The sequence below is a fragment of the Lithobates pipiens genome, unplaced genomic scaffold, assembly GCF_037356315.1.
Source record: "Lithobates pipiens isolate NorthernLeopardFrog02 unplaced genomic scaffold, aLitPip1_a1.2 Scaffold_23, whole genome shotgun sequence".
NCBI lineage: Eukaryota > Metazoa > Chordata > Amphibia > Anura > Ranidae > Lithobates > Lithobates pipiens.
The window spans coordinates 276,300,954-276,325,644 of record NW_027507785.1 but is presented as its reverse complement, the minus strand read 5'-3'; the positions used below and the strand labels follow the sequence as shown (position 1 = coordinate 276,325,644).

General features: G+C 43.9%; 1 protein-coding gene and 1 non-coding gene across 4 annotated transcripts in view; both read left to right on the top strand.

The window, feature by feature from the left end:
- DARS2 (aspartyl-tRNA synthetase 2, mitochondrial) overlaps nucleotides 1–24,691 on the top strand; it is a 55,805-nt gene that overhangs the window by 20,524 nt on the left and 10,590 nt on the right. For all 3 annotated transcript variants that reach the window (XM_077453250.1, XM_077453251.1, XM_077453252.1), the window contains 8 exons: nucleotides 6,445–6,540; nucleotides 9,332–9,455; nucleotides 13,383–13,429; nucleotides 13,795–13,901; nucleotides 17,786–17,855; nucleotides 20,427–20,606; nucleotides 21,031–21,138; nucleotides 23,009–23,071. In XM_077453250.1, the coding sequence (XP_077309376.1) occupies nucleotides 6,445–6,540; nucleotides 9,332–9,455; nucleotides 13,383–13,429; nucleotides 13,795–13,901; nucleotides 17,786–17,855; nucleotides 20,427–20,606; nucleotides 21,031–21,138; nucleotides 23,009–23,071 (795 nt within the window). The remainder of the gene's footprint in view (nucleotides 1–6,444; nucleotides 6,541–9,331; nucleotides 9,456–13,382; nucleotides 13,430–13,794; nucleotides 13,902–17,785; nucleotides 17,856–20,426; nucleotides 20,607–21,030; nucleotides 21,139–23,008; nucleotides 23,072–24,691) is intronic.
- LOC143928684 (small Cajal body-specific RNA 3) lies at nucleotides 13,562–13,697 on the top strand. Its single transcript, XR_013262512.1, has one exon.

The window sequence follows — 24,691 nt, the reverse complement described above, 5'->3', positions numbered from 1 at the left end:
GAACATTGAAGAAGGGGGATGAGGACACTGAACATTGAAGCTCGGGGATAGGGATGAGGACACTGAACATTGAAGAAGGGGGATAAGGATGAGGACACTTAACATTGAAGCATGGGGATAGGGATGAGGACACTGAACATTGAAGCATGGGGATAGGGATGAGGACACTGAACATTGAAGCATGTAGCTCTGGATAGGCACTACAAGTCCCAGCAATGCAGAACCTAACACGGCACGTAGCTCAGCATGGTTGGTAAAAAATGATACGAGGTAACAAGGGAAGTATTAGTCTTGTAACGCACGGCCCAGTGTTTGTGTTGTCTGTAACGTCACTTCCGTAACATTATGTGATGGTTTTGCTGAACTGTATTGCCGAAACTATGTTGGAACGCACGGCGCGAGTGTTTGGAACGATTTGCGCATGCGCAGTACGCAATTTCTGGCGGAAACGTCACTTCCGCAGCATCCTGTGATAGGCAGCAAAATATGACACTACACCGCCATGGAGTGGTGAGCACTTGACAGTATCAAGCAAACCTGACTGTCCCCAGTGGTGAGAAGTGGTACTGCAGGGTGTCCCCATTGTTAGAATGGAGCTAGTTGACCACGTGTGAAGGATTCTGTTGACACAAACGTGCATGTTGCTGCTTTCCTCTGGCAGCTTTAATGTCGGTAAGTGCATTTTAGTTTTGTTGCTCACACTTGGTGGAGAGGATTTACATTAGCTGGTGGAAGACTTTTTCTTTGCAGTGATATTTTTTTATCATACATCTTGGGATGCAGAGCCTTAAGAAATTACTTAATGGGTTATAGGCCACCTTCAGGTGATGGACACTGGTTATACCCAATCCAGGAAGTTCACTCCCTATATAACCCCTCCTCCTTCCATGAGCACATCAGTTTTTTCACCAGTGTCTAAGGTGTTGGTCACGAGTGAAGATTCAGGAGGGATCCATGCTGGATTTAAATAGCCTCCATAAAGACCAGATCCATCCAAAGTGCCACTAAGGCCTAAAAGGATGGTACCTGGGGCCTCGTATCCTAAGCACGAGGTTCTGCCTTTAACGCTTTTCTCCCCCCCGAAAAACGCAGCACATGAGCGCTAGAAACATTTTAAATGAAGCAGAGGGCGGATTTTTCCTGGAGGGGCGGGGCCTAAGGGCAGCGAAGTGAACGTCCACGAGGACGCACGGCAGGCAAAATAAATCGCAGCTGGGACAATCTCTCCTCGAGGAGGAAACAAAGCAGTCTGCGCACAGGGACACAGAGCGGTGGAGCATCTGAGGGTTGCAAACTGGCATTCCTGATACAGGAAAGACGGGTCTTTTCTCAGCACTAGGCTGAACTTTATAGCGGCTTTAAATGTCCTGACTATATTCAGTGATTAAGTGCAATTTATATAGTGCCTCTGTTTTTGTACTTAGGACTATGCCTACCAAAAAAGACACCATAAAAAAACAAAAAAGTAAAGGTTTCACCCCCAGGCGTTAGGATCTTGGTCCTATTTCCTCGCTGTCATCCTCTCCAGAATTTCCAGTTATGGCAAGCCAGGGTGAGCCATTGGAACAAATTGATGGTGCAGCTGTTTTTCACATTTCAGACCCTGTATTCGTGACTGAAGATGTCCTTTCCTCCTCCCTGCAGGGTCTGGAAGGAAGATTAACAGCTTTAATCGCATCCTTCATTCAAATGGATAGGAAGCGTGCTAGATCTCCCTCCCCCACTTCAGAACCTTTGCAAGGGGAACAGTGGGCGTAAGATGAGGTGTTGCCCTCAGTCGATCAGGAGGAAAAACAAACTGATGATTCTTCTGTGGAGGAAACAACGGTAGACGAACCTTTTTTCAGCCTCACAATCTGAGAAATTGCTGATACAACCTCTTACGGAGATGGTTCGTTCCACTTACATGCTGCCCCTAACGCAGCCTCCTGAAAGCTTGGTTTCTTCCTTGGGTTCCTTAAAACCTTCTCGGCCTTTTCATGCGTTTCCTGCTCATGAATTAATAGAGCCGCTTATTTTTGCTGAATGGGATCACCTGGATAAGCATCTTCTCCCTCCTAAGAGATTTTCTATTCTCTATCCCCGGAGGAGAAATTCTCCAAAAATGGAAAGTACCAGCAGTTGACGCTGTGATTAATGTGAATAAAGGCCTAACTTATCCTGTAGGCAATGCACAAATGCTTAAGGATCCAACAGATAAAAATTTGGAATCCCTGTTAAAATCTACTTTTTCCATGGCAGGTGCCGTTAGTCTGCAGTCGCTGCGCTATAGGCATCTGTCAATCCCTAAAGGACCAATCTAAACAGGCCCTTAGCTTCCTGCACAACAAGCTGGGGATTTGGCTGAACTACCAAAAGCATTATGCTTTACCATAGATGCCATTAAAGATTCTATTCACCAGGCGTCCTGCCTTATGCTTATGCCTGTGCGTATGCGTAGAATCCTGTGGTTAAAAAATTGGTCAGCTGAAGCACCATGTAAAAACCTCTTAACTGGGTTCCCTTTTTATGGGGAGCGACTATTTGGAGAAGACTTGCACAAATATATCCAAACAATTTCTAGTGGGAAAAGTACTCTTTTGCCAGTCAATAGAAATTATAAACGCCCTTCATTTAAACAGGCTCTTTCCCCTGCTCCAGGGGCTTCTGCCTCTAGGCAGTGGCAACAGCCTCCGCCGTCCAGACTCTAGAGGAAAATCTCAGGGTCAAACCCAGGCTCAAAAGAAGTCCTGGGGTCGGAAATCTGCAAAGCAGAATCCTAAAGCCTCATCATGAAGAGGTAATCCCCCTCACCAAGGTGGGGGAAGACTTCTGCTGTTTTCAGAAGTCTGGAAAGAGGAAATTCAGGACAGATGGGTCATCTCTATGGTAACGCTGGGGTACAATCTGGAATTGCGGGACTTTCCACCGTCTTGCTTCCTGAGGTCAAGCATTCCCAAAGATCCAGAGAAAAGACCATCTCTGTTTCAGGCACTAGACCGATTATTATCTCAAGGGGTGATCATACTTATCCCTACAAAGGAGCAAGGTCTGGGGTTTTATTCAACTTTTTTCATGGTACCAAAACCAAATGGAGACGTCGGACCCATTCTAGATCTAAGAAATCGAAATCCTTTCCTGAAGATCTGCTCCTTTTTGCATGGAAACGATCAGGTCAGTAGTTTCTATACTTCTAGGAGGATTTCTGGCAGGAACTTCTGGCATCAGTTGACATCAGGGATACATATCTGCATGTCCCTGAATTTCCCGCTCATCAAAAGTTTCTGCGGTTCGAGTTAGAACAGCATTTCCAGTTTGTAGCCCTGCCCTTTGGACTAGCCACAGCTCCCCGGGTGTTTACCAAAGTCCTGGATTCTTAACCTAGAGAAATCTTCTTTAATACCACTAAAAAGGCTGGAGTACCTGGATCTGATCATAGACACAGCCCAGGAAAAGGTGTTCTTGCCTCGGGCAAAAATCTACTCCATAAGAGAGCTGGTGCGGATGGTCAGGTCAAAAGGCAATCCCTCCATTCGTCTTTGCATGAGGTTGCTAGGAACCATGGTGGCTTCATTCGAAGCAGTTCCCTATGCCCAGTTTCATTCAAGACTGTTGCAAAACAGTATCCTGTCTGATTGGAACAAAACAATTCAAGCTTTAAACTAGCCAGTGTGGCTGTCCCCAAGAGTGTCCCAAAGCCTCTCTTGGTGGTTACTAACCCAGAATCTGTTGAAAGGAAAATCCTTCAGACCAGTCATCTGGAAAGTGGTAACGACGTATCCAGGGACAGCGGTCAAGAACCGAAAGAACCTTGCCCATCAATATCCTAGAGATTCGGGCAGTACATCTGGCTCTAAAGGCCTGGACTTTCAGGTTACGGGGTTGTCCTGTCAGGATTCAATCTGTCAATGCCACAGCTGTGGCCTATATCAATCACCAAGGGGGCACCGAAAGTCTCTCAGTGGAGAGAGAGGTGAGCCATATTCTAACTTGGGCAGAAAGGAATGTTCCATGCCACACTTCAAAGACATGCAGGTAGGTTAATTGGCTTCTGTCCAAAATTGGCCCTAGGATATGAATGGGGACCTTGGATTGTGGGCTCCTTTGAGGGTAGGGACCGATGTGAGTGTGCAATGTACAGGGATAGGGACAATTGTAGACACTCACTCAGGTTGAACTGGGTGGATTGGTGTCTTTATTCAACCTTACTAACTATGTAACTATCTATGCCTATCGGCAGTCTTCATTCTGGGAGTAGAGAATTGGCAGGTGGACTACTTGAGTCTCCAGCAGTTATTCCCAGGGGAATGGTCTCTTCACCCCAACATATTTTGTGCTGTTTGCCAAAGATGAGTTACTCCGGACGTAGATCTTCTAGCGTACAGGTTCAACATGAAGTTAGTCAACCTTGTGGCCAGAACAAGGGATCCATTTGCATGCGGAACAGATGCGTTGGTGACTCCATGGGATCAGTTCTCACTGATGTATGCATTCCCCCCTATTCAGTTGCTGCCTCGACTTTGCAGGATCAAGCTGGAAAGAAAGCTGGTAATTCTGGTGGCACCAGCATGGCCCAGAAGGTCATGGTATGCAGAAATCGTAAAGATGGCAGTGGAGGGCCCATGGCCTCTCCCACTACGGCCAGATCTGCTCTCACAGGGACAGATATTCGATCCTTATTTACGGTCACTAAATTTAACGGCTTGGCTATTGAAGCCCACATTTTGAAGAAACGTGGGCTTTCCGGGTCAGTTATCTCTACTCTGAATAATGCAAAGAAGCCAGCTTCCAGATATATATATATTATAGAGTCTGGATGGCTTATGTTTCCTGGTGTGAATCCAAGGGTTGGCACCATCGGAGATATATAATAAGCAGAATTCTTGCCTTTCTACAATTAGGGGTAGAAATGATATTGGCTTTGAGTACTATTAAAGGCCAAGTCTCAGCTTTATCGGTCTTATTTCAAAGACTACTTGCTACACATTCTTAGTCTGTTTGTTTTGTTGTTTTTTTTTTTACAATGGGTAACGCGGCTAAATCCGCCTGTCAAACCTTTCTTGAACCCTTGGGACTTGAACTTTGTTTTGTCTGTGTTATAAAAACAGAGATTTGAACTGATACAGCATATTCCCTTAGTCCTTTTGACAAGGAAGTTGGTATTTTTGGTTGCTATATACTCAGCAATGAGGGTTTCGGAATTGGTTGCTCTTTCTTGTAAAGAGACATATTTGATTTTTTTATGAGGACAGAGTGGTGTTATGCTCTCGTCCAGGCTTTTTGCCAAAAATTATTTCAGGTTTTCACCTGAACCAAGATATTGTCTTGCCATTGTTTTTTCCAAAACTATGTTCCAGGGGAGAAAAGTCACTACATTGTCTTGATGTGGTGAAAGCAGTGAAAATCTATTTAAGGGTAACTGCTCAGATTTGTAAGACTGATGTCTTATTTATTCTGCCAGAGAGTCCTAAGAAAGGACAAACAGCGTCAAAATCCAAGGTCGCTAAGTGAATTCGGCAAGTGATAATTCAAGCTTATGATTTAAGGGGTAAGATTCCCCCTTTTCAAGTTAAGGCGCACTCTACCAGGTCGGTTAGTGCTTCTTGGGCAGTGCGTCATCAGGCCTCCATGGCTCAGATCTGTAAGGCCGCAACTTGGTCTTCAGTGCATACATTCACAAAATGTTATCAGCTGGATGTAAGGAGGTATGAGGATATCGCCTTCTGGCACAGTGTGCTGCAGGCAGCAGTATAGATACTCAAGTTTGGGGGTACCCTCCAGGTTGTGTCTCCCTCCCCTTAAGTAGCATTGCTATGGGATGTCTCATTAAGTAATTAAGGCCCTGTGTCCCATGATTTACGATAAAGAAACATGGATTTTTATAACAGCTTACCTGTAAAATCCTTTTCTTGGAGTACATCATGGGACACAGAGGTCCCGCCCCTCTTTTTTGAGATTTAAGTATATTGCTTTGCTACAAAAACTGATGTGCTCATGGAAGGAGGAGGGGTTATATAGAGAGTGAACTTCCTTGATTGGGTATAACCAGTGTCCATCACCTGAAGGTGACCCATAACCCATTAAGTAATTACGTCGGGCTCTGTGTCCCGTGATGGGGTCGGAGTATGAGGACAAATCATCCAGCTTAAGTCCCAGAAAGCAGAAAAGTGCTTGGAATGGCATCGGTCTCCACTGACTGAGTTGTGTTGTGACCTTGCCTTCCTGCAATGCATGCATGTCACTTTTTTTGTTTTTGTTTTCATGAATTAAATCGCAAGAGAGTGCTGGACAGATGATTTCACGGTTTGTTTTTATTGTACCATTGTTTCCTATAGATACTTGAATGTTTGTTTGTTTTTTTGTTTTTTGTGTTTTTTTTTTTACATTTTAGTGCTCCATGTTCACATTGCTTATATCACTACTATATTCCTCTTTTATCAGCCAAGCTGTGTGTTCTGATTTTAGAATATGCCCACAGGAGCCATCGAAATTCAGGCAACACAAGTACAGATCCTGAACCCGTGCAAACCGCTGCCATTTGAGATTAAAGACTTTGTGAAGGTGATTATTTTTTTGTGCCTTTCCCCCCCCCCCCAAACCTGGGTTCACACTGCTGCTTTGTGAAACACCACATGTAATTCGCACAGGAATCGCAGCTCATTCCTGTACGAATTACATGTGGTGGATTTGTATGGCTCAAATCGCACTGCACTTGCACCAAACTTGTGCAGGACCCTTTATTTGTCTGCATCAGAATGGGATCTGGTGGGTGTTCACACCCATACCATCTGATTCTGCAAATGGCGCTGCATTTTGCAAACCGATTGCAGGGTTTTGTTAACTTAACATACACTTTGCAACCGGTTTGCATTGGCAGGTTGTTATTTAGCTGTGAATTTGCACCACATCTAGTGTGAACCTAGGCTTACAAATCTGTGTTATTGATTTTGCATTTGTGTGTTTAAAATGTATAAGTTATCCTGTAATTAGAACCACTAAAGTCAATTCATAAAGGCTGTTAAGATGAAACTCTAGATATTTTTGTTTGTTGATTGTGCAGGAGAGATTGTAGACCCTCTGTCAGGTTTTTGTTTAGGTCTGTGTCCTTGTGACTACAAATGAGTGAAATTCCTCTTAAATGGGGACAAGGTTATTAAAAAAAAAAAAAAAACATCCTCATGTGCCTAGCAAATCAAGCATTGTCCCTCTGTGATCCACTGCTACGTGTCGGGTCCCACACCATCATCTTCCCTTCCTACCCCTTTAAGAGTCGGCTGTCTGTTGTGGGTTCTTGCAACCAACTCTAATGGCATTCTGCCAAGTCTGCCCTCCAGACACTGTTTCCCTGCTTCTGCAGCCTCCTGGGATTAGTAATGGGGAGATCTCAGGAGGCTGCTGGAGCATGGACACATCTTTCTTGCCTAAGCTAGAATGGAGGCAGGTTTAGTGTAGTAAAAAATAAAATGTAATTTAAAAAAAAAAGTTATTTTTTTAAATGGCAGAGGGGAAAGGGAAGTGGGGAAAATGTTCATTGTGGGAGTGAAGGCCTGCTCTAAGCTCAGTATACCCCTCTGAACCTGGAAATCAAAGAGCAGCTGGGCCGTGTTGTCACTTTCTCTAGATGAATTCCTTTAGTCTAATAAAAACTCCACTACTAGCCATTTTTGTGTCTGGCAGTGTATATTTTCCATAGTATTATACAGGAGATTTACTTAGTAAAGTGCAGTTTTGGGTATCAGTGGGCATCTTCCCACCTAGGTGCACTGCAGAAAAGACAGACAGGGGCTTGAACCCTGCTTCACACCATGAAATGGAGAAATTGGTTCTTGGTGAAATTGCTTGATATTTTTAGTCCTTTTATCAGCTGTAACAGCCACTGTCATTTTTTTTATTAAGATAAACTGTTCATTGTCAATACAGAACAAATCAATAGGTTTGCCTTAATTCAGACCTCCCTAGCAGTACATATTTTCCGACTGTACTATTTCTTTGCAACTGTTGCTTTTAAGAGCCATTGCAGTCATCAGGTGGATCGAATCCTCGGCATAAAACAAAGGCAGTTTTTTTAAATCTGTCAGCCGTCATGGCAGTGTCACAAAGAGACAGCAAGGAGCCTGCAGTGGGCGTGTTTGAGAATACCCCCGTTCATTACAAATGAGCAAGTGAAGGGTTCCTGGTTCATGAGATTACAGAAGGGATAGGATGGACTCCTACACTATAGCAGGGCCAGGATAAAAAGAGGAAGCCCTTATCGCGGTGATGGCGAACCTTGGCACTCCAGATGTTTTGGAACAACATTTTCCCATGATGCTCAACTACACTGCACAGTGCCAGAGCATCATGGGAAATGTAGTTTCAAAACATCCGGGGTGCCAAGGTTTGCCATCACTGCCTTAGCAGGTAGGCTGTGCTTCTCTGTGTGTGTATATGGCAAGCTTAGTTTTTGCTGAAATAATCCTTTATAATTGGTACAGAGATCTAAAACATTTTTGTAACTTAAAGCAGACCTGTGCTTTACTTATGAAGGGCAAAGCAACAATTTTAATTTAATGGTTGTCCCACCAGCAGCACATAACTGCTATTTGTTCCCCTGATGCATTGTTTGGACCGGGTAACAAGTAATTATGTGGCTGGAGAGCACGTGACTCATTTCCTGTCCTCCACACGTCGACAGCATTGGTGATTGGCTGCTTAGGCACCCAGCACTGTTTTGTGTGGGCAGCGAAAGCGTCATTAGCACTGTGTAAGCTCCAAGCCTTGAGTCCGGCTTCATGTCTTTGCTCCAGGAGGCCGAACAGAGCAGTGGTGATGTGAATGAAAGATTAAAGAACTTGTATGGGCAAAAGCTGTTTTCTCCCTGAGACCCCTTTCACACTAAGGCATTTTTCATGCGCTTTTGGGCTAAAAATAGCGCCTGTAAAGCGCCTGAAAAATCATCTCCCCTGCAGTCTCGGTGTGAAAGCCCAAGTGCTTTCACACTGAGGCGATGTGCTGGCAGGACGTTAAAAAAAAAACTACAAGCAGCATCTTTGGAGCGGTGTATACACCACTCTTAAACCGCCTATGCCCATTGAAATGAATGAGCAGTGTCGCCCGAAAAGTGCCGCTGCAGTGATGCTTTGCGGATTGTTTTAACCCTTTTTTTCGGCCGCTAGCGGGGGTTAAAAGCTCCTTGCTAGCGGCTGAAAACCTTTGCAAAAATGACGGTAAAGCACCGCTAAAAGATAGCGGCTCTTTAGGGCCAACGCCTCAGTGTGAATGCAGCCTAAAGGCAGAGATGCTCATATTTGCATGCTTCTTGTTAAACTATGACATTATGACAGTCTTTGTAAACATTGGATTTTACTGGCAGAAATCAGAAGCTTTGAGAATGCAATATCGTTATCTGGACATTCGCAGTGCCCAGCTCCAGTACAACCTCAGGATAAGATCCAAGATGGTGATGAAGATGAGAGAATATCTGTGTAACCAGCATGGTAAGGGCCAGTTGTAATCGAGAAATTCCCACTAACTTTTTGAAGGGCACATCGCTCCCTGTACTGCTGTAGTATGCCGCATTGATCTCACTCTTACAGCACTCCTATAGATGGGCTGCTGGCGTACATTCAGATGCAAACAGCACCCACACTTACTGCTGTAAATCTTTATTAGACTTTTCTTTTTTGTATTTTTTTACTTTACATTCTTGAGATCTTCTATAATGTTGGAGCCTGCAATGGATTCCATTGTTTTTAGTTTATAAGCTTTTAAACAAAAAAATGTTATATCTGGTCTTGTATATACTTAATTTTTGTTTTGCAAATTAAGGGAGAAGTATAGCCAAAGCTATTTTGGCTATACAGTACTTCTCCTTTGGATCACAGGAGTGCAGTTAGTTGCACTCCTATCACCTATTTTAGGCTAAAGCCTGCTGTCAGCTGATGTCACAGAGCTGGTGCAGGTCAGGATCTCCCCAGAACCCTGGACCAGCACCTGGCTCAGCCTCTCTGCGAGGCCAGAGCAGCTGCTCCCCTCCCCTCCACAGTTCAGCTCTCCAGTGAACATTTAAGGATGAGCTTAGGCGCGTTCGCAAACAGCATGTGCAGAGCCCGCCAGAAAGTCGGCACTTCGGAGCACTAATCACAAGCAGTGAGACATTGTCCGATATGCAGTTGCAGAGATTGGGAAATGTCTCACAGCTTGTGATTAGCGCTTCCCAGTGCCGACTTCCTGGCGGGCTCTGCATGTGCTCTTTGCGAGCACGCCTGAGCTGATCCATGGCACCGTAGACAGAGGCGCGCAGGCGCACTGCATGCCGCTGGTGGCGGCTCCCGTGCACATGCGCGGGAGTGACGCCATTGCGGTTCCGGCCAATCACAGCGCCGGAGCCACAATACCTGGAAAGAAGATAGACGCTCCGTGGAAGAGGGGACAGCGGTGACATCGCTGGTTCCTGTGTCAGGTAAGTGACACATAATGGGCTACTGTGCAATGCATAATAGCCCATTATGCTTTACCTTTGCAGGGAAACAGAGGAAGTAAACCCATTAGGGTTTACTTCCTCTTTAATGTTTAATACAAACTGCTATTGTTGATTATGTCATTGGCAATAACAATAGCAAGATGGAGTGCAGGAGAAATTATGCTGGAGTTAAAGCTTGGTTATCATTGTTGATTGGAGGGTGTCATTAAAGACCATACACAAAGAGATTTATCTTGTTTCTTTTGTGAACGTATCTTACACATGTAGGCACCGTTTTCTCCCTGGTCCCTCCTCTTCTTCCTTTTTTTATTTATTTATTTTTAATCAAAGGGTATCTGTTAGAGTGTTGCTGACAGGGCCACCCACTGATCAAGTTTGGGCAGGTTAAATTAGGTACAGTACTAGACAAAGATTTATTTAGTGCATGGTAAGCTTAAGGCCCCTTTCACACGGGCTGTCTGATCGGGTCCACCTGTCAGTTTTTCAGACAGACCTGATCGGGCCCTCAAGTCTCTTCTATGGAGCGGCTCTTCTATGACACCTGCCGATGTCAGTTCCAATCCTGTCCACCAAAAACAGATGTATGGTGGTACTATTCCCCATCCATCTGGCACATCGGATGGAAACAGAAAGTCTGTTTGCATTCGGTAGCAGGACTGTGTCCGTGTCCGCTCTGCACAGTGGAGCAGACATGGACCTGTCATCCACCTACCTGCTCAGCAGAGAGATCCCCCCGCTGAGCAAGCAGATTCCACTTAGCGGAGGCAGCCGTGTGAAAGGACCCTAAAGCCAATGACACAGAGGTGATTTTCTTGCAGCAATTCCCGCAATGTTTTGCTATAGCAATTTGACGCTAAGGAAATCATAATATGCAGAGCATGGAGGACTAGTACATACTAGGTGTGACAATTACATTTTTGGAATGCCTGTGGCATAGCACTATGGTGGTGAGTCACACACCTTTATGTGTTGTGCTGTTGGCAGAAAATACGTGACAGGATCTGGATCAACTGATGAAAATTAGCAAAAGTGTGAGTGAAATTTTAGCTCTGTTACAGCAGGCTTATGGTTAACATTCCATGAAGAAATCAAGTGTTTCTGAATGACATAGAGGTTTAAAGTGGTCGTAGGTAAGCCTATAATAAGGCTTACCTATATGTACTGAAAATATCTCCTAAATGTGTGCCATTTATGAGATATTTACCTTGTAGTGCGCCGCGCATGCGCAGTGAAGAAACTGACCTCTGCTGTTTCTTCCCCAGTGTGTGCCGTGGCTGGTGGCTCCAACGCGCATGCGTGGGAGTGACGTCACGTGGCTCCAGCCAGTCACAAGAGCCAGAGTCTGCAAGTGCCACATAATTGACTAGTATTTGTTGCATAGTAGCCCATTATGCTTTTACTTTGCAGGGGAATAGAGAGGAAGTAAAACTCATCAGGGTTTACGTCCTCTTTTAACCCTTTTTCGCTGCCCGAGCAATTTTTGTGTTTTTGTGTGGCCTTAAAAAGGCCTGAAGAATACATAAACCCCCCAAAATGATGAATATTTTTTGAAAGGAAACACTCAGGAGAATAAAATAGTGGTAGTTTAAATTTTGTCACACCATATTACCACAAAGCATCTAGGAAACACAACATTTCAGTAAAACATACAGTAATAAAATACACTTAAGTTAATTTTAGGCACACAAACACAATACATGACCCAATTTTGAGTAAAATGTAAAATATGAGGTTGCACCGAGTAAATGGATACCAAACATGTCAAATGTTAAGTGTGTGGCAGAAAACTTCAGTACCCTATAGTTTCCGTAGGCAACCCTAAAAGCCCCCTATAGGTCATCAGTTTAGGGTTTACAGAAGAGTTCTGTTGCTAGAAATATTGCTCTCACGCTGATGTACGTGGTGATATGTAACGTGTATAGCAAATGGCATTTTTATGCGTAGACATCCCCGGCTTGTGCGTTTACATTCGTACGGGCGAATATGGGGGGACCTCAAAAAAAAAAATTGTGCTTGGGTATAACTCTTAGGCCCCTTTCACACTAACGTCCCGTTCAGGCCCGCCTGTCAGTTTTTCAGGCGGACCTGAACGGGTGCTCCATAGAGCTCTATGGAGCGTCGGATGTCAGCGGTGACATGTCCGCTGACATCCGACCCGCTCCGATCCAAAAAAGTGTGACGGAGGAAAAAGCTATTTTTCCATCCGTCTGCGGATCGGATCGGGTGACGACGGGCACTGCGGTCCGTCGTCATCCGATCTCCCATAGGGGAGAGCGGCGCTGTGACAGGTCCGTCCCTGCACAGTGTGCGGAGACAGACCTGTCATCTTCCTGCTCAGCGGGGATCGGCGGAGTGATCCCCGCTGAGCAAACGGACATCCACGGGGCGGATCAGAACTGATCCGCCCCGTGTGAAAGGACCCTTAATTATTAAAAAAAAATTTTTTTTTTATTTTTTTTTATTTTTTTATCACATAGGGGACAAAAAAATCTCCCTTGTGATAATATTTTTGTGACAGGTTCTCTTTAATGAGACATCCAGGGTCTAAAAGACCCCCCCCCCCCCCCCTCCCCCCCCCACATGTCTCCCCTGTGTACCACTGAATGTAATGCAATGCAGATTATTACTGTGGTGTGTGGAAGCAATCGGCAGTATGATCTGGAGAAATGTGGCATCTAGAAAAGTGCATTGAATAAGGGGATTACGTTGAAGGTGACAACAGCTGCTAGTGTATAGGTAAGGGAAAAAAAAAAAAAATATATATATATATATATAATATAAAATTCTTTTTTTAGAGTCCATTCTGGGAATTAAATTGTCACGCCTCGTACTGTTCAAACCCTTTCTTATAATGTCTGCATTACTGCTGTCTTCTTTTTGGCATTTATATGCACAATGCATTTTGTATGGTGAGTTTAAGGACTTTTTGTTTTTGTTTTAGGGTTTGTGGATGTTGAAACACCAACTTTATTTAAAAGAACCCCAGGGGTATGTAGACAATCTGTCTGTTATGTGGACTGGGTGGTGGCTCCTCGGGAAAGACACATGAATTAGAATGAGAGACCCGCTGGAGTCAAGGGTTCGAATCCCGATTCTGCCATCACAGTGGAATTTGTATGCTATGGAAGCTGAATTTCTAAATATGTGCAGGTGAAGTATATCTGCCCATAATATCAGTCTTCCTATAATAATGTCCTGGAGATCTCTGTCTGGCTCTGTACAGGATACACAGCCTGATCGTTCCTCTCCACACAAAACCTCTGAATTGTCTATCTGGTATTATACGGATTGGTTTCTCTTTTACTTATTACTGCTTTCTTATAGGAGAACTAATTTTGTTTTTTTATTGTCAGGGTGCCAAAGAATTTGTGGTGCCAACCCAGGAGCGTGGCAAGTTTTATTCATTGCCCCAGAGTCCCCAGCAGTTCAAACAGCTTCTTATGGTTGGTGGTCTGGACAGGTGAGTCTGAGATACAAGTTCAGCTCTCTTTTCCTTATGGAAACTCTTGATAACCGCATATAATTGTTAATGTTCTTTAACCGCTTGCCGCCAAAACACATACATGCACGTCATTGGCTTTAAAGGATAGGTTCACCTTAAAAAAAAAAAAAAAAACACATATTTTTTGCTGGTAAAACAATGTGCATTTCATTACTTTTTTTTTTATTGGGAGCCTTGAAAGCATTGCACCCACGATCAGCAGATAATGGGTGCAATGCAGGGCTCTTGCAGGCTCTGTGTGTAAGCTGTCTGTCTGTACATAATCCGGCCAAGCAGTTACACACTAAGTTACACACTAAGTTACACACTAAGTTACACACTAAGTTACACACTAAGTTACACACTAAGTTACACACTAAGTTACACACTAAGTTACACACTAAGTTACACACTAAGTTACACAATAAGAGCGCTCAACAGTACCGGCACCATGGTAGTTCATTGAGAACTACAAGTCGACAGCTGAAAAGGCTGCTGGATCTTGTAATTTTCCATTCACGGAACTCTTTGCAGATTGTGACAAAGAGCGAGGGGAGAAGAACCCCCACTCCCTGTTACAGTGGGGAGCTGGGGGGGGGGGGGGGGTGGATTTGTAACATGTTACAAAAGGTGATCTTATTGTTTTAGGGGTTGTACAGGGTTGATGCTGGCATCATCCTGGTATTGTTTTTTTTAAAGCCAATGGCCAGTTTCTATGTAAAATCCATCCTCCTATCTAGCTGCTTTTAGAGGTGGCGGGAGGGGTCGCTCCCACTGCCCGCCGGTACCTCTCTGGGATCTCGCTGGCTTACTACAGAAATCACTGAGGACCAGAAAGAGTGGGAGCCATCGGTAAATGCATAATTAGAACTGAGAATAAAAAACCTGTCTCGGCTCAACCAGCCCAAAAACATAAAGGTAGCCCACTGTATGTATCAAAATAGCAAACAATTATATTATTAGATAAACCACAAATGTATGTTTAAAACAATGATTGACAGACAAAAACGAACCCTAATAAAAACGAACCCTAATAAAAACCAGCCAAGCCCACCTCTTTCAGACCCATTAATAAGATGACAGCGGCATGTGGCAATTGTACAAATATAAATCTAGTATTGAGGGTTATACCCTCCAGTCCACAAACCTCTTATAGAGGAACTGCAGTCTGCTCACATAATTTGTAATAAAAACAACTTTACCATTCGGAAGCTTCCCTCCAACCACTTTGCATATTATTTTATATATACTGTGATTCTTTACTTGTCAGGCTGCAGAAATCTCCCTCCAGTCTGGCTGCATCCATTTTAACGGTGGGCAGCTGAAGCTGCTGCCGGTTCTTTTCCTGGTTTTACACAGACACACAGAGGCACACCTCCAGCTCTGCAGCTCTCATTGGCCCTCTTATGACTAATCCCCCTCCCTTCCTGGCAAATACTCTCACAAGAGAGCTGTGCATGATGTCATAAGCCTAGGGTTTTTACCAGACAAGAAACAGGAAGTGGGCTGTATAAGGTATTTACTGGCAGGAAAAAAATGTTTTACTAACCAAAGGACAGAAGATTTAATAGATGTAAAGATGAAAAAAATTACTGAATTTCCGCTTTAATAATGAATAACTTGTGCACCTATGGAGGCCAAGATATATATATATATATATATATATATATATATATATATATATATATATATATATATATATATATATATGTGTGTAATGTCAGTGCTCATTGGATAAAAAGTCTATATCCCCAATGTCAGTCTGCTGCATAGTTAGATCCAATAGTGATGAGGATTACTGGCCTGATTGTGTTTGGATGACCCAAGATGGGGAAAACATTTTTCAGTGGTCATCAAGCCTGTCCTCAGGGCCCACTAACAGGCCAGGTTTGCAAGATAAATAAAATACATCACAGGTGATATCATTTGCTGCTCAGTGATTGCAGTATTCTAGTCTGCATCTCCCCAAGGTAATACATAAAACCTGGCCTGTTGGTGGGCCCTGAGGACGGGGTTGATGACCATTGGTCTAGAGGAGGTATGTCAGACAGGATGGTTGTGTACAATATCCAGCCACTAAAACCACTCAGTGGCATATCCACTCCTGTATGGCATCCCTCGCATTGTGACATATCGCTGCAGAAAGCAAACTGATAGTCCCGATCCCCTAGGGACTGTTTGTAATCCAAAGGTTGTATATATAGAATTGCATAGCTCCTAAGTTCTTAAGAGTGTGAGATATACTTATCAGATCCAGAAATGTGGCCACCTCCTACTTACCTGAATGTCACACTGGTACAATTAGTGTTTTCAAAATCTGACCCAGAAAAGGTGTGCAGATCAGCAGCTCTGGACTCAAATCCCTGACCTGGAACAAGTATGCAGATCAGGAGTTCTGGACTTGTGCTGCATATTTTGTTTTGCATCAGTGAATGAAAATGGACAGACTGTCAGGCAGGTAGCATTTCCTGAAGGAGATCCACTGTGGATAGTATCCTTGAACCAGATACTGTATTTACAGTCTTGCCAGGATCAGTAAAATAGCAATAACAGGCCAAAATACGTAGTGACTGTCACAAGAATTAAAGACCTCACTCCAAGGGGGAAGAGGAATTGTCCTCCAAAATCTCTGCAGATAAACCCTTCTGAAGTGTCGATCTCCTGTCTGCCCATATGTAGCTTGTATTTCTGTGAATTCAGCATACATTTTAGATCCATTTTAAGATGCTTCTTAAAGTAATGAGAAATACAAGTTTTTTTTTATTTTTTTATAAAATAACAAACATGTTATACTTTCTCCGTGCAGTGGTTTTGCACAGAGCCGCCCTGATCTTCCTCTTCTCGGCTCCCCCCCGCCAGCACTCCTGGCCCCTTCCTATTGTCAAGTGCTCCCATAGCAAACGGCTTGCTGTTGGGCCACCAAGCAAGCTCGCTCACGAGCCATTGTTCTGCGTGTCCCTTCAGTTACAGAGCCGCAGCTCGGCCCTGCCCCCCTCTCTCTTCTCCTTGGCTTATGCTGCTGTCTCAGCTAATGAGGAGAGCGTGTGTCCCTGGAGAGCCGAGGTTCTCATGCACGTTGTTTGATCACGATGGGTCTCAGGTAAGTATTAGGAGGGGCTGCTGCACACAGAAGCCTTTTAGAATCACTTTAATTCTCTCAGAGGGGTTTCTGACCTCCTCCTTAGCTGCTTTAGCTTTCCCGTTTGCTTTTGTAAAAATGAAAGCATCTCTGACCTGAAAAAATGCTTTCGTTACTCAAGCCCTAAAAAAAATGACCATTTCATTGCATGGTCAGGCTTGATTTCATTAGGCTACCAGAAATTCTAAATCCTTTCTAATAACGATGGAAAGTGAACTCTGTGTTTGAATTAGATTGTCCAAAATTCACATGTCGGTACTCCTGTAATCGGGTCACTTATATTCCGTCTTTGTGGTTAAGGTCAAATTAAATGCAGTTCCCTAAATAACCTCATCTTAATCATAAATTTTAAACCTGTTTACCAATAAATTTGTAATTTAAACCTGTCATGAGAGAAATATGTAGACAGCCATTGAAAATGGTACATACCTGGCTATCTCTACCTTCCAAATGTTACGTTTAGGACCAGGAACGAGCATACAGCCGGTATAGTTGGAGCACCTGATCTGTGTACTCCGAAAGTATTGAAACCGGGGGGGGGGGGGGGGGGGTATTAAAACAAACGGATGTCTAGCATTTTCAGAATGGTATCCGCAACCGCGCCCCCTGTATTTCTGCTATGACCTGTTTACTTTACCAATGATAATAAACTGCTGGGGGCAAAGGGTAGACGGATGGGGGTAATAGATCCACATTTTGGAAACCGTGTTTTGACTCATTGCAGATACTTCCAGATTGCCCGTTGTTATAGAGATGAAGGATCCAGACCGGACCGACAGCCTGAATTTACACAGGTAATCTGCTCAGCACTTCAGATGGCCGCTTTGTTTCTGACATGTTACCCTAGCAATTCATTCACCGGTGAGTTAGAATCACTAATACACAACTCGCCTTCTTCTTTTTCCAGGACATCACTCATTCCCATTCCAGTTCAATAGTCATCAAGCCGGGAAGTCTCTTCTGGTTTCTAATTTAGTTGTCCCTCTAGAGCAGTGATGGCGAACCTTGGCACCCCAGATGTTTTGGAACTACATTTCCCATGATGCTCCACTACACCGCAGAGTGCCAGAGCATCATGGGAAATGTAGTTCCAAAACATCTGGGGTGCCAAGGTTCGCCATCACTGCTCTAGAGGGACACTTTTCAGATCTGTGAATTAAAGTACTTTTAAAAGCTGAAGGTTTTTTTTCTTTTTTTTTTTTTAACCTTTTAATACATTCTATGCATAAAGGTAAAAAACCTTCTGTGGAAGCGGGATTCCCCCCCCCCCCCCCCCCCACAACCTTATAATTACCTGAGCTGATCTTGATCCAGTGATGTGCATGAGAGCAGTGGCTCTCCTGGCTCTTTCCCTCCTCACTGGGCATATTGATAGCCATTGGCTCCTGCTGCTGTCAATCAAACTCTGTGAGGGAGGGCAGGGCAGGGCCGAGCTGCTTTTGTCTGTATCAATAGATGCAGACAGGGTGTCTCGGGAGCGAGCACGCATGAGTGCCCCCATAGAAAGAGACTTTCTGTGAGGGCACTCACCAAAGAGAAGGAGCCAGAAGCACCATTTTTATTATTTTAATAACAAAAAATCAAATGTTTAATATCACTGTAAATTCAGTTTTCTGACTATGGAACAGCAGGCAAGTAAAAACGTTTAGGTCACATTAATAATTACTTTTGAGTGCATGCAAACTATATGCTGCACAGTAGGCAGTCCATCCACTTAGAATCCTGGCCAGATACAAAAATGCTGTATTGCCTTCATCTCTGAGTGAATGACTGAAATATATACATTAGCCTTGGGTATTGCTGCAGCTCAAAAAAAATAACCTGCAGTGTCCAAAATTGTGTATTTCCGGGGACAATTACTTATGGTTAATATTAAATGTATCTAATAAGATGGCCTCATCATAAGTAGTGGTAGTCTGATGTTTCTATCATTCTTGTGCAAGTCTTCCACTTTTAGCATCTTAAAGACAAGTCAGGCCGGTTCACACCACATGCAGTCCAGTGCATTTTTTTTTTTTCCTGCATCAAAAACATATGGACAGTTACATGGACTTTAACGGAAAAGTTTACATAATTGCAGTGCGTTCCAGGATAGTCAACAAAAGTAGAACATGCTTTACATCAATAGAACTTGCCTTAAAGTGTTTGTAAACCCTTATATATACCTAGTGAAGGTACTAGTCTCAGGTGATAAACAAGAGATGAAACAAATCCTCCTACATAAGCTGTCCCTGTTTATCTGCAGCCTTCTCTTCTCTACATCTGTTCAGAATTCATAAACTTGTGTGAGAGTTCTGAAAAAAAGGGGGCAGAGAGCTAAAGTTACACTCTGCAGAGCTCAGTGAGGAGAGCTCGGACAGCTGATTGGAGGGAAGGGACACGCCCACCTTCAGACAGCTCACAGGAACAGAGCGGAGGCTGTCAATCAACTAGAGGTCCCTCCCTTGTCACCATTTTTTCGTTTGGTGTCAAAAACTTATCAGAAGTGATTCATGCTGAAAGCAGAGGAACTCAGCAGAAGACAGAAATTACACTTAGTGCTTTTAATTGAGACAAGTACACACTCTAGAAGGATATGCTTTGTTCATATTTCATGTTTTGAGGTTTGCAACCACCTTAACTTTTGGCTGTGAATCTTCCAATTCTGAATTCCTCTGATGCCATTCATATAGTCTCTGCCAAGAGGGAGGCGTTTAAGCAGAGTGGAAGCGCTACCTGAGAAGCAGTCCTATAAGTCAATGGTTCCCAGCATTATGTATGTTTTAGGGGTGCAAATAATTGCATGAAAAAGGCAATGGCTATTCTGTGACTTGGTCACCATAGCTGGTAACTTGCGTGGAACGCACAGCCTGCCGGTCACTTACTGGTGTTTAGGGAGGGGTAAAGACTGAGGTGTGGAAACGGAGTATGAGATTACAGGGAATGTAGTTGGATGGGGGAATGTGACTGCCCTGACTCCATGTATTATAAGCAACACATGTATCAGGGCCACAGGAGCGTCCTGGTCCTCTTGTAGTTCTCAAAAGTATACACCATGTTGTGGACATGTTTATGGTGGTGTTGGAACAGTACAATGGGGGGGTATAATTTATGTAAATGGTTTGGCAAGGTGTACGTGGGTTGAAAAAAGGTTGGGAACTACTTCCCTGAATTGTTTTAGCAGAAGATGAATGGGAAGTTCTGCAGAAGTTTTAAGTTGGAAGATGGTACAAAGGGATTTCAAACCTATATTTTTATTTTTTTCTGTAAGGAAGAATATTATAAGTAATAAAGTTTTACCGGCACTATCGACTTTTAATTTTCTCTCATTGTTCAGCAACTGTTCTCCTCTCATTCCTAACCCTTAGAATGTGTTCTGTGTATAGGTTGACATAGAAATGTCCTTCGTAGACCAGTTGGGGATACAACGGCTGGTGGAGGGATTATTGCGATATTCCTGGCCTGAAGAAAAGGGACCCCTTCCTGATTCATTCCCCATTATGACGTATGCAGAGGCCATGAGCAGCTATGGTGTGGACAAGCCTGACACCCGCTTTGAGATGAAGGTGCTCCATTTATCATTAAGTTCTTGATAGCGGTTTGTTTTCACAATCTGAAAGAGTTCAAAGAATTTGGATAGACCTACTGGGATTAAACATATTCCATAGTCTTGGATATGGGATTTAAATCTAGGTGGCTTTATCCTTTTCTAGAATTGTCATCCACATTGATTGCCATCAATTTGCCGAGTGTCTGACTCTGATGTCTGGTACTGGTCACCTTGTGAGCTCCTGTGATAGACTAGTTCTCTTTTATGTTGGCTTAAAACTTTCTTGATATAGACAGTAACATGCTTGTAAGACATATATTTTTTTTTAATGGCCTGAATTTTCCAAAATGCCTTTGTAGGTGTGAGAAGAGGACTTTGTGATAGAGAGAGAGGAGTTCCCTTTTAATGCAGTCTACCTACTATGTTTGATTCACCCCTAGATCATTGATATAACGGCACAGATGAGGACCGCACAGCTGGGATTTGTGCAGGAAGCACTTGGAAAACCCCATGGATGTGTGAAAGCCATCAGAATACCAGAGGGAGCGGTGAGTGTAATGATACACCGTGGCTGTAGAAGATTGAAAGAGATGTATGAATAATACATTGGAGGTACATTACTTATTATAGTGCTCTAGCCCTCCACCGAGTCATACACTGCAATGGTGAAAAATCCATGTTTCACCAACTCCAATTTTATCTAAGGTGTTCTTCCTTTTTTTTTTTTGCCTAGTTTTGATTGTAATTGCCCCTCATTTTTTTTTTCTTTGTTTGGCTTTTGTTATGCATTTTACTGCCCTTCTGCTTTATATAAAGCCAAACTTATAAAGGCTTTTTTTGTTTTAAGGTAGCACTTTTGCCTCCCGTTGTGTAAAACAATAAAAAAAAAACACAACAAAAAAACTTTTTTCTCGAAGTCGCTCTGCAAAGTCCCTCAAATGCCTATTGAGCCTAGTGTGTGTGTGTGTGTGTGTGTGTGTGTGTGTGTGTGTGTGTGTGTGTGTGGCAATGATACGGCACTGCTCCTAAATTCAGAGCAGGTGCACGTGAGGAAGAATTACAAAGAACCAATTGGTTCATGTGCTGACGAGATGCAAACTGATAAGAGGAGAAAGTGGAGTGGTAGAGAGATGAGCTAATCAGTCTTATATCATTGTCCATTCAGAAGGTGGGAATGGCAAGGGGGCCGATTGCCTGAAATTCAGGCATGATTAATTTTTTGTTCATGGGACAAAGTACATGTAGTTCCTGTAGTACCTTGTCTCATATTGCTAAGTGCTTTCCAAGTCTAGTTGTGAGGTCCGACCTGCCCCCTCTCCCACCAAGGCCAATCCGACAACATCTAGGAAGGAGATGGCTGCTTCATAATGTCCGCTTGTCTTGGCTCTGAGCATTTTCCACAGACGGGCAAGAGGAATGCAGAGGGGGTGATGGGAGTCAGCTTCTGCATTCCTCTTGCTGTTGCCTGTCTGTGGAAAATGCTCAGAGCCATGGAAAGCTGCCATTATGAATATCTGTCTAGTTCCTAGATGTTGTCTGATCAGCCTTAGCAAGGGGAGGGGGTTCAGACCTCATCATTAGACTTGAAAAGCACTTTTCAGCATGGGAGGAAGTACTACATGTGCTTTGTTCCATAGCAGACAGAACTGTAGAAGACAAAAATGATCTTTAGGCCGGGTTCACACCGCTGCGATGCGGGAACGCCGCGAATCCGCGGCGTTTTCCCGCATCGCATTACTCCCGCCGGCAGTTCACACTGCCCTATGCGGACGGCTGGGAGTGTCAATGAAATGTTAATGACACCCCCAGATCCGTCCGCATATCGCAGTGCGATCTGCCGACTCGCACAGGAATCGGATCGCATGGTGTGAACCCCCATGCAATCCGATTCTGTTGCGGACCAAAAAAAGGGTCCCGTGCGAGTTTGCTGCGGGAGCGATGCGAATTCAGCCATACTATCTGTATGGCTGAACTCGCATCGCTACGGAGATCGGATGTGATTTGCGGTGCGAATCACATCCGGATCTCCCCCCGCAGCAGTGTGAACCCAGCCTTAATGCAATTTCAGGTCAACATTCTATTGTGAATGAAGTCCTTCCTGTTAATATCTTCCAACAGTCAAAACACTCTCTTCTCCACAGCAGGGGGCTGTTAGTGGTAGTGATCAGCAGACGGCTAATACCTCACAATTACTCCATCCACAACAGATTACTTTTTGTTTGTTCAGGAGATGCACTTATTTGCACATTAGCACCTCTCTTGGTTTTTTAGGGACTAAAACAAACAGCTTTGTTTTTAGAGCTCAAGCTAGCCCTGCCAGTAGAGACCATAGGGGAGGTATATGTGCTAAGGCTGCATGTTTTATTTTAATGGTGAATAAAAGTGTTGCTTTCAAATATGTTTTCTTGTTCTTTCTAGAAACATTTTAAGGGTAAATTTCTGGATTCCATGGTGGAGATGATCAAAGAGCAGTTTGGACAGGTAAGAGGGGTCCACGTCTGGGCTGTACTTCACAAGGTGTGCTCAGAGATAAATTATGGTTTTCTGTTATAGAGTCCCAAGCTACCCATGCGACAGCCAGTCATCTAGCATGGCAATTACTCCGCATATTGCAAAGATATTGGAAAAAAAAAAGTTACCTAGGAGTGTACCTTGCTCTTCTAAGTCTCTATAATGAAATATTAATTACCATAGACACTAAGGATCTTAAACCAGAGCTCCACCCAAAGAGGAAGCTCCACTTGTTTGCCCCCCCCCCCCCCCCCCCACTGCCACATTTGGCACCTGTCGGGGGGAGAAAGTACCTGTTTTTGACAGGTACCCGTCCCCTGGAAGTTCGGCCCCCCTCCTTCGCTGCCGGGCCATTTACAAAGTGCAGCGAGTTTCTCGCATGCGCAATAGGGAACAGCTGTGAAGCTGCAAGGCTTCACTGCTGGCTTCCCTTACAAAGAATGGCGGCTGCAGCACCCGAGAACCGTTTGAAAAATCAGCTGGGGTGCCAACATCATGGGATCCCTGGACAGGCAAGTGTCCTAATATTAAAAGTCAGCAGCTACAGTATTTGTAGCTGCTGACTTTTTTTAACTTATTTTGTGGTGGAGGGGCTGGAGCTCCACTTTAAGAGGACATTCCAATCACCTCTGGGGATAAGCTCCTCCTTAAACATCTTTTTATAGCAAGGAAAGTTTCCTTTCACACTGGGGCGGCGTCAAAATGCCACTATTTTTAGCAGCACTTTACCACCAATTTCGCAGCACTATTCGCCCGCTCACAGGACGCATTTACCCTCCCACTAGCGGCCGAGAGAGATGGTTAAAACCACTACAAAGCACTGCTGCAGCAGCGCTATGCCGGTGGTATAGCCACACTGCCCCATTGATTTCAATGGGCAGGAGCGGTGTATACACCACTCCTTCACCGCTCCAAAGATGCTGCTAGCAGGACTTTTTTTTTTTTTTTTTACTGTCCTGCCAGACACAGCAGCGGCTTTCAGGGTGCTTTGCAGGCGTTATTTTTAGTGCTGTAATGTCTGCAAAGCGCCCCAGAAAGGGGTCTTAGGGCTGATGATTTGGTGCGTACATTGGCAAAAACAGCTTTTCTCTGCCATTGGTATTAAAATATCAAAATAAGGGAAGGGGAGAATGGGGAGGGAAAAAACGGGGGATTTTTCTGCGGTGCTAAGTATGACAAAAATCTAGTTGAGATGTACTAAAAATTCATAGAAATAATAAAATCTCTCTGAATTTTTAGTATATCTCAACTAGATTTTTGTCATACTTAGCACCGCAGAAAAATCCCCCGTTTTTTCCCTCCCCATTCTCCCCTTCCCTTATTTTGATATATATATTTTTGGGGATGAGGTGCCTACTCTTCTAGGTGTCACTGGGTTGTTTGGACCATATTGCCATTATTGGTATTAAAAGGTGTATGTGATTAGCCGCAACCAGTCACCTGTACAAATCAATAATGGGCGCCACAGATGTTTGCAGGTAACCACACATCAGAGCGATTGCATGTGGTTAGGGAGAGATTAGCAGCCCTAGATGCATTCTGTGTCACTTGTTTGAGTACTGACAAAAAGGCCTTTGGAATAAGCAGGTA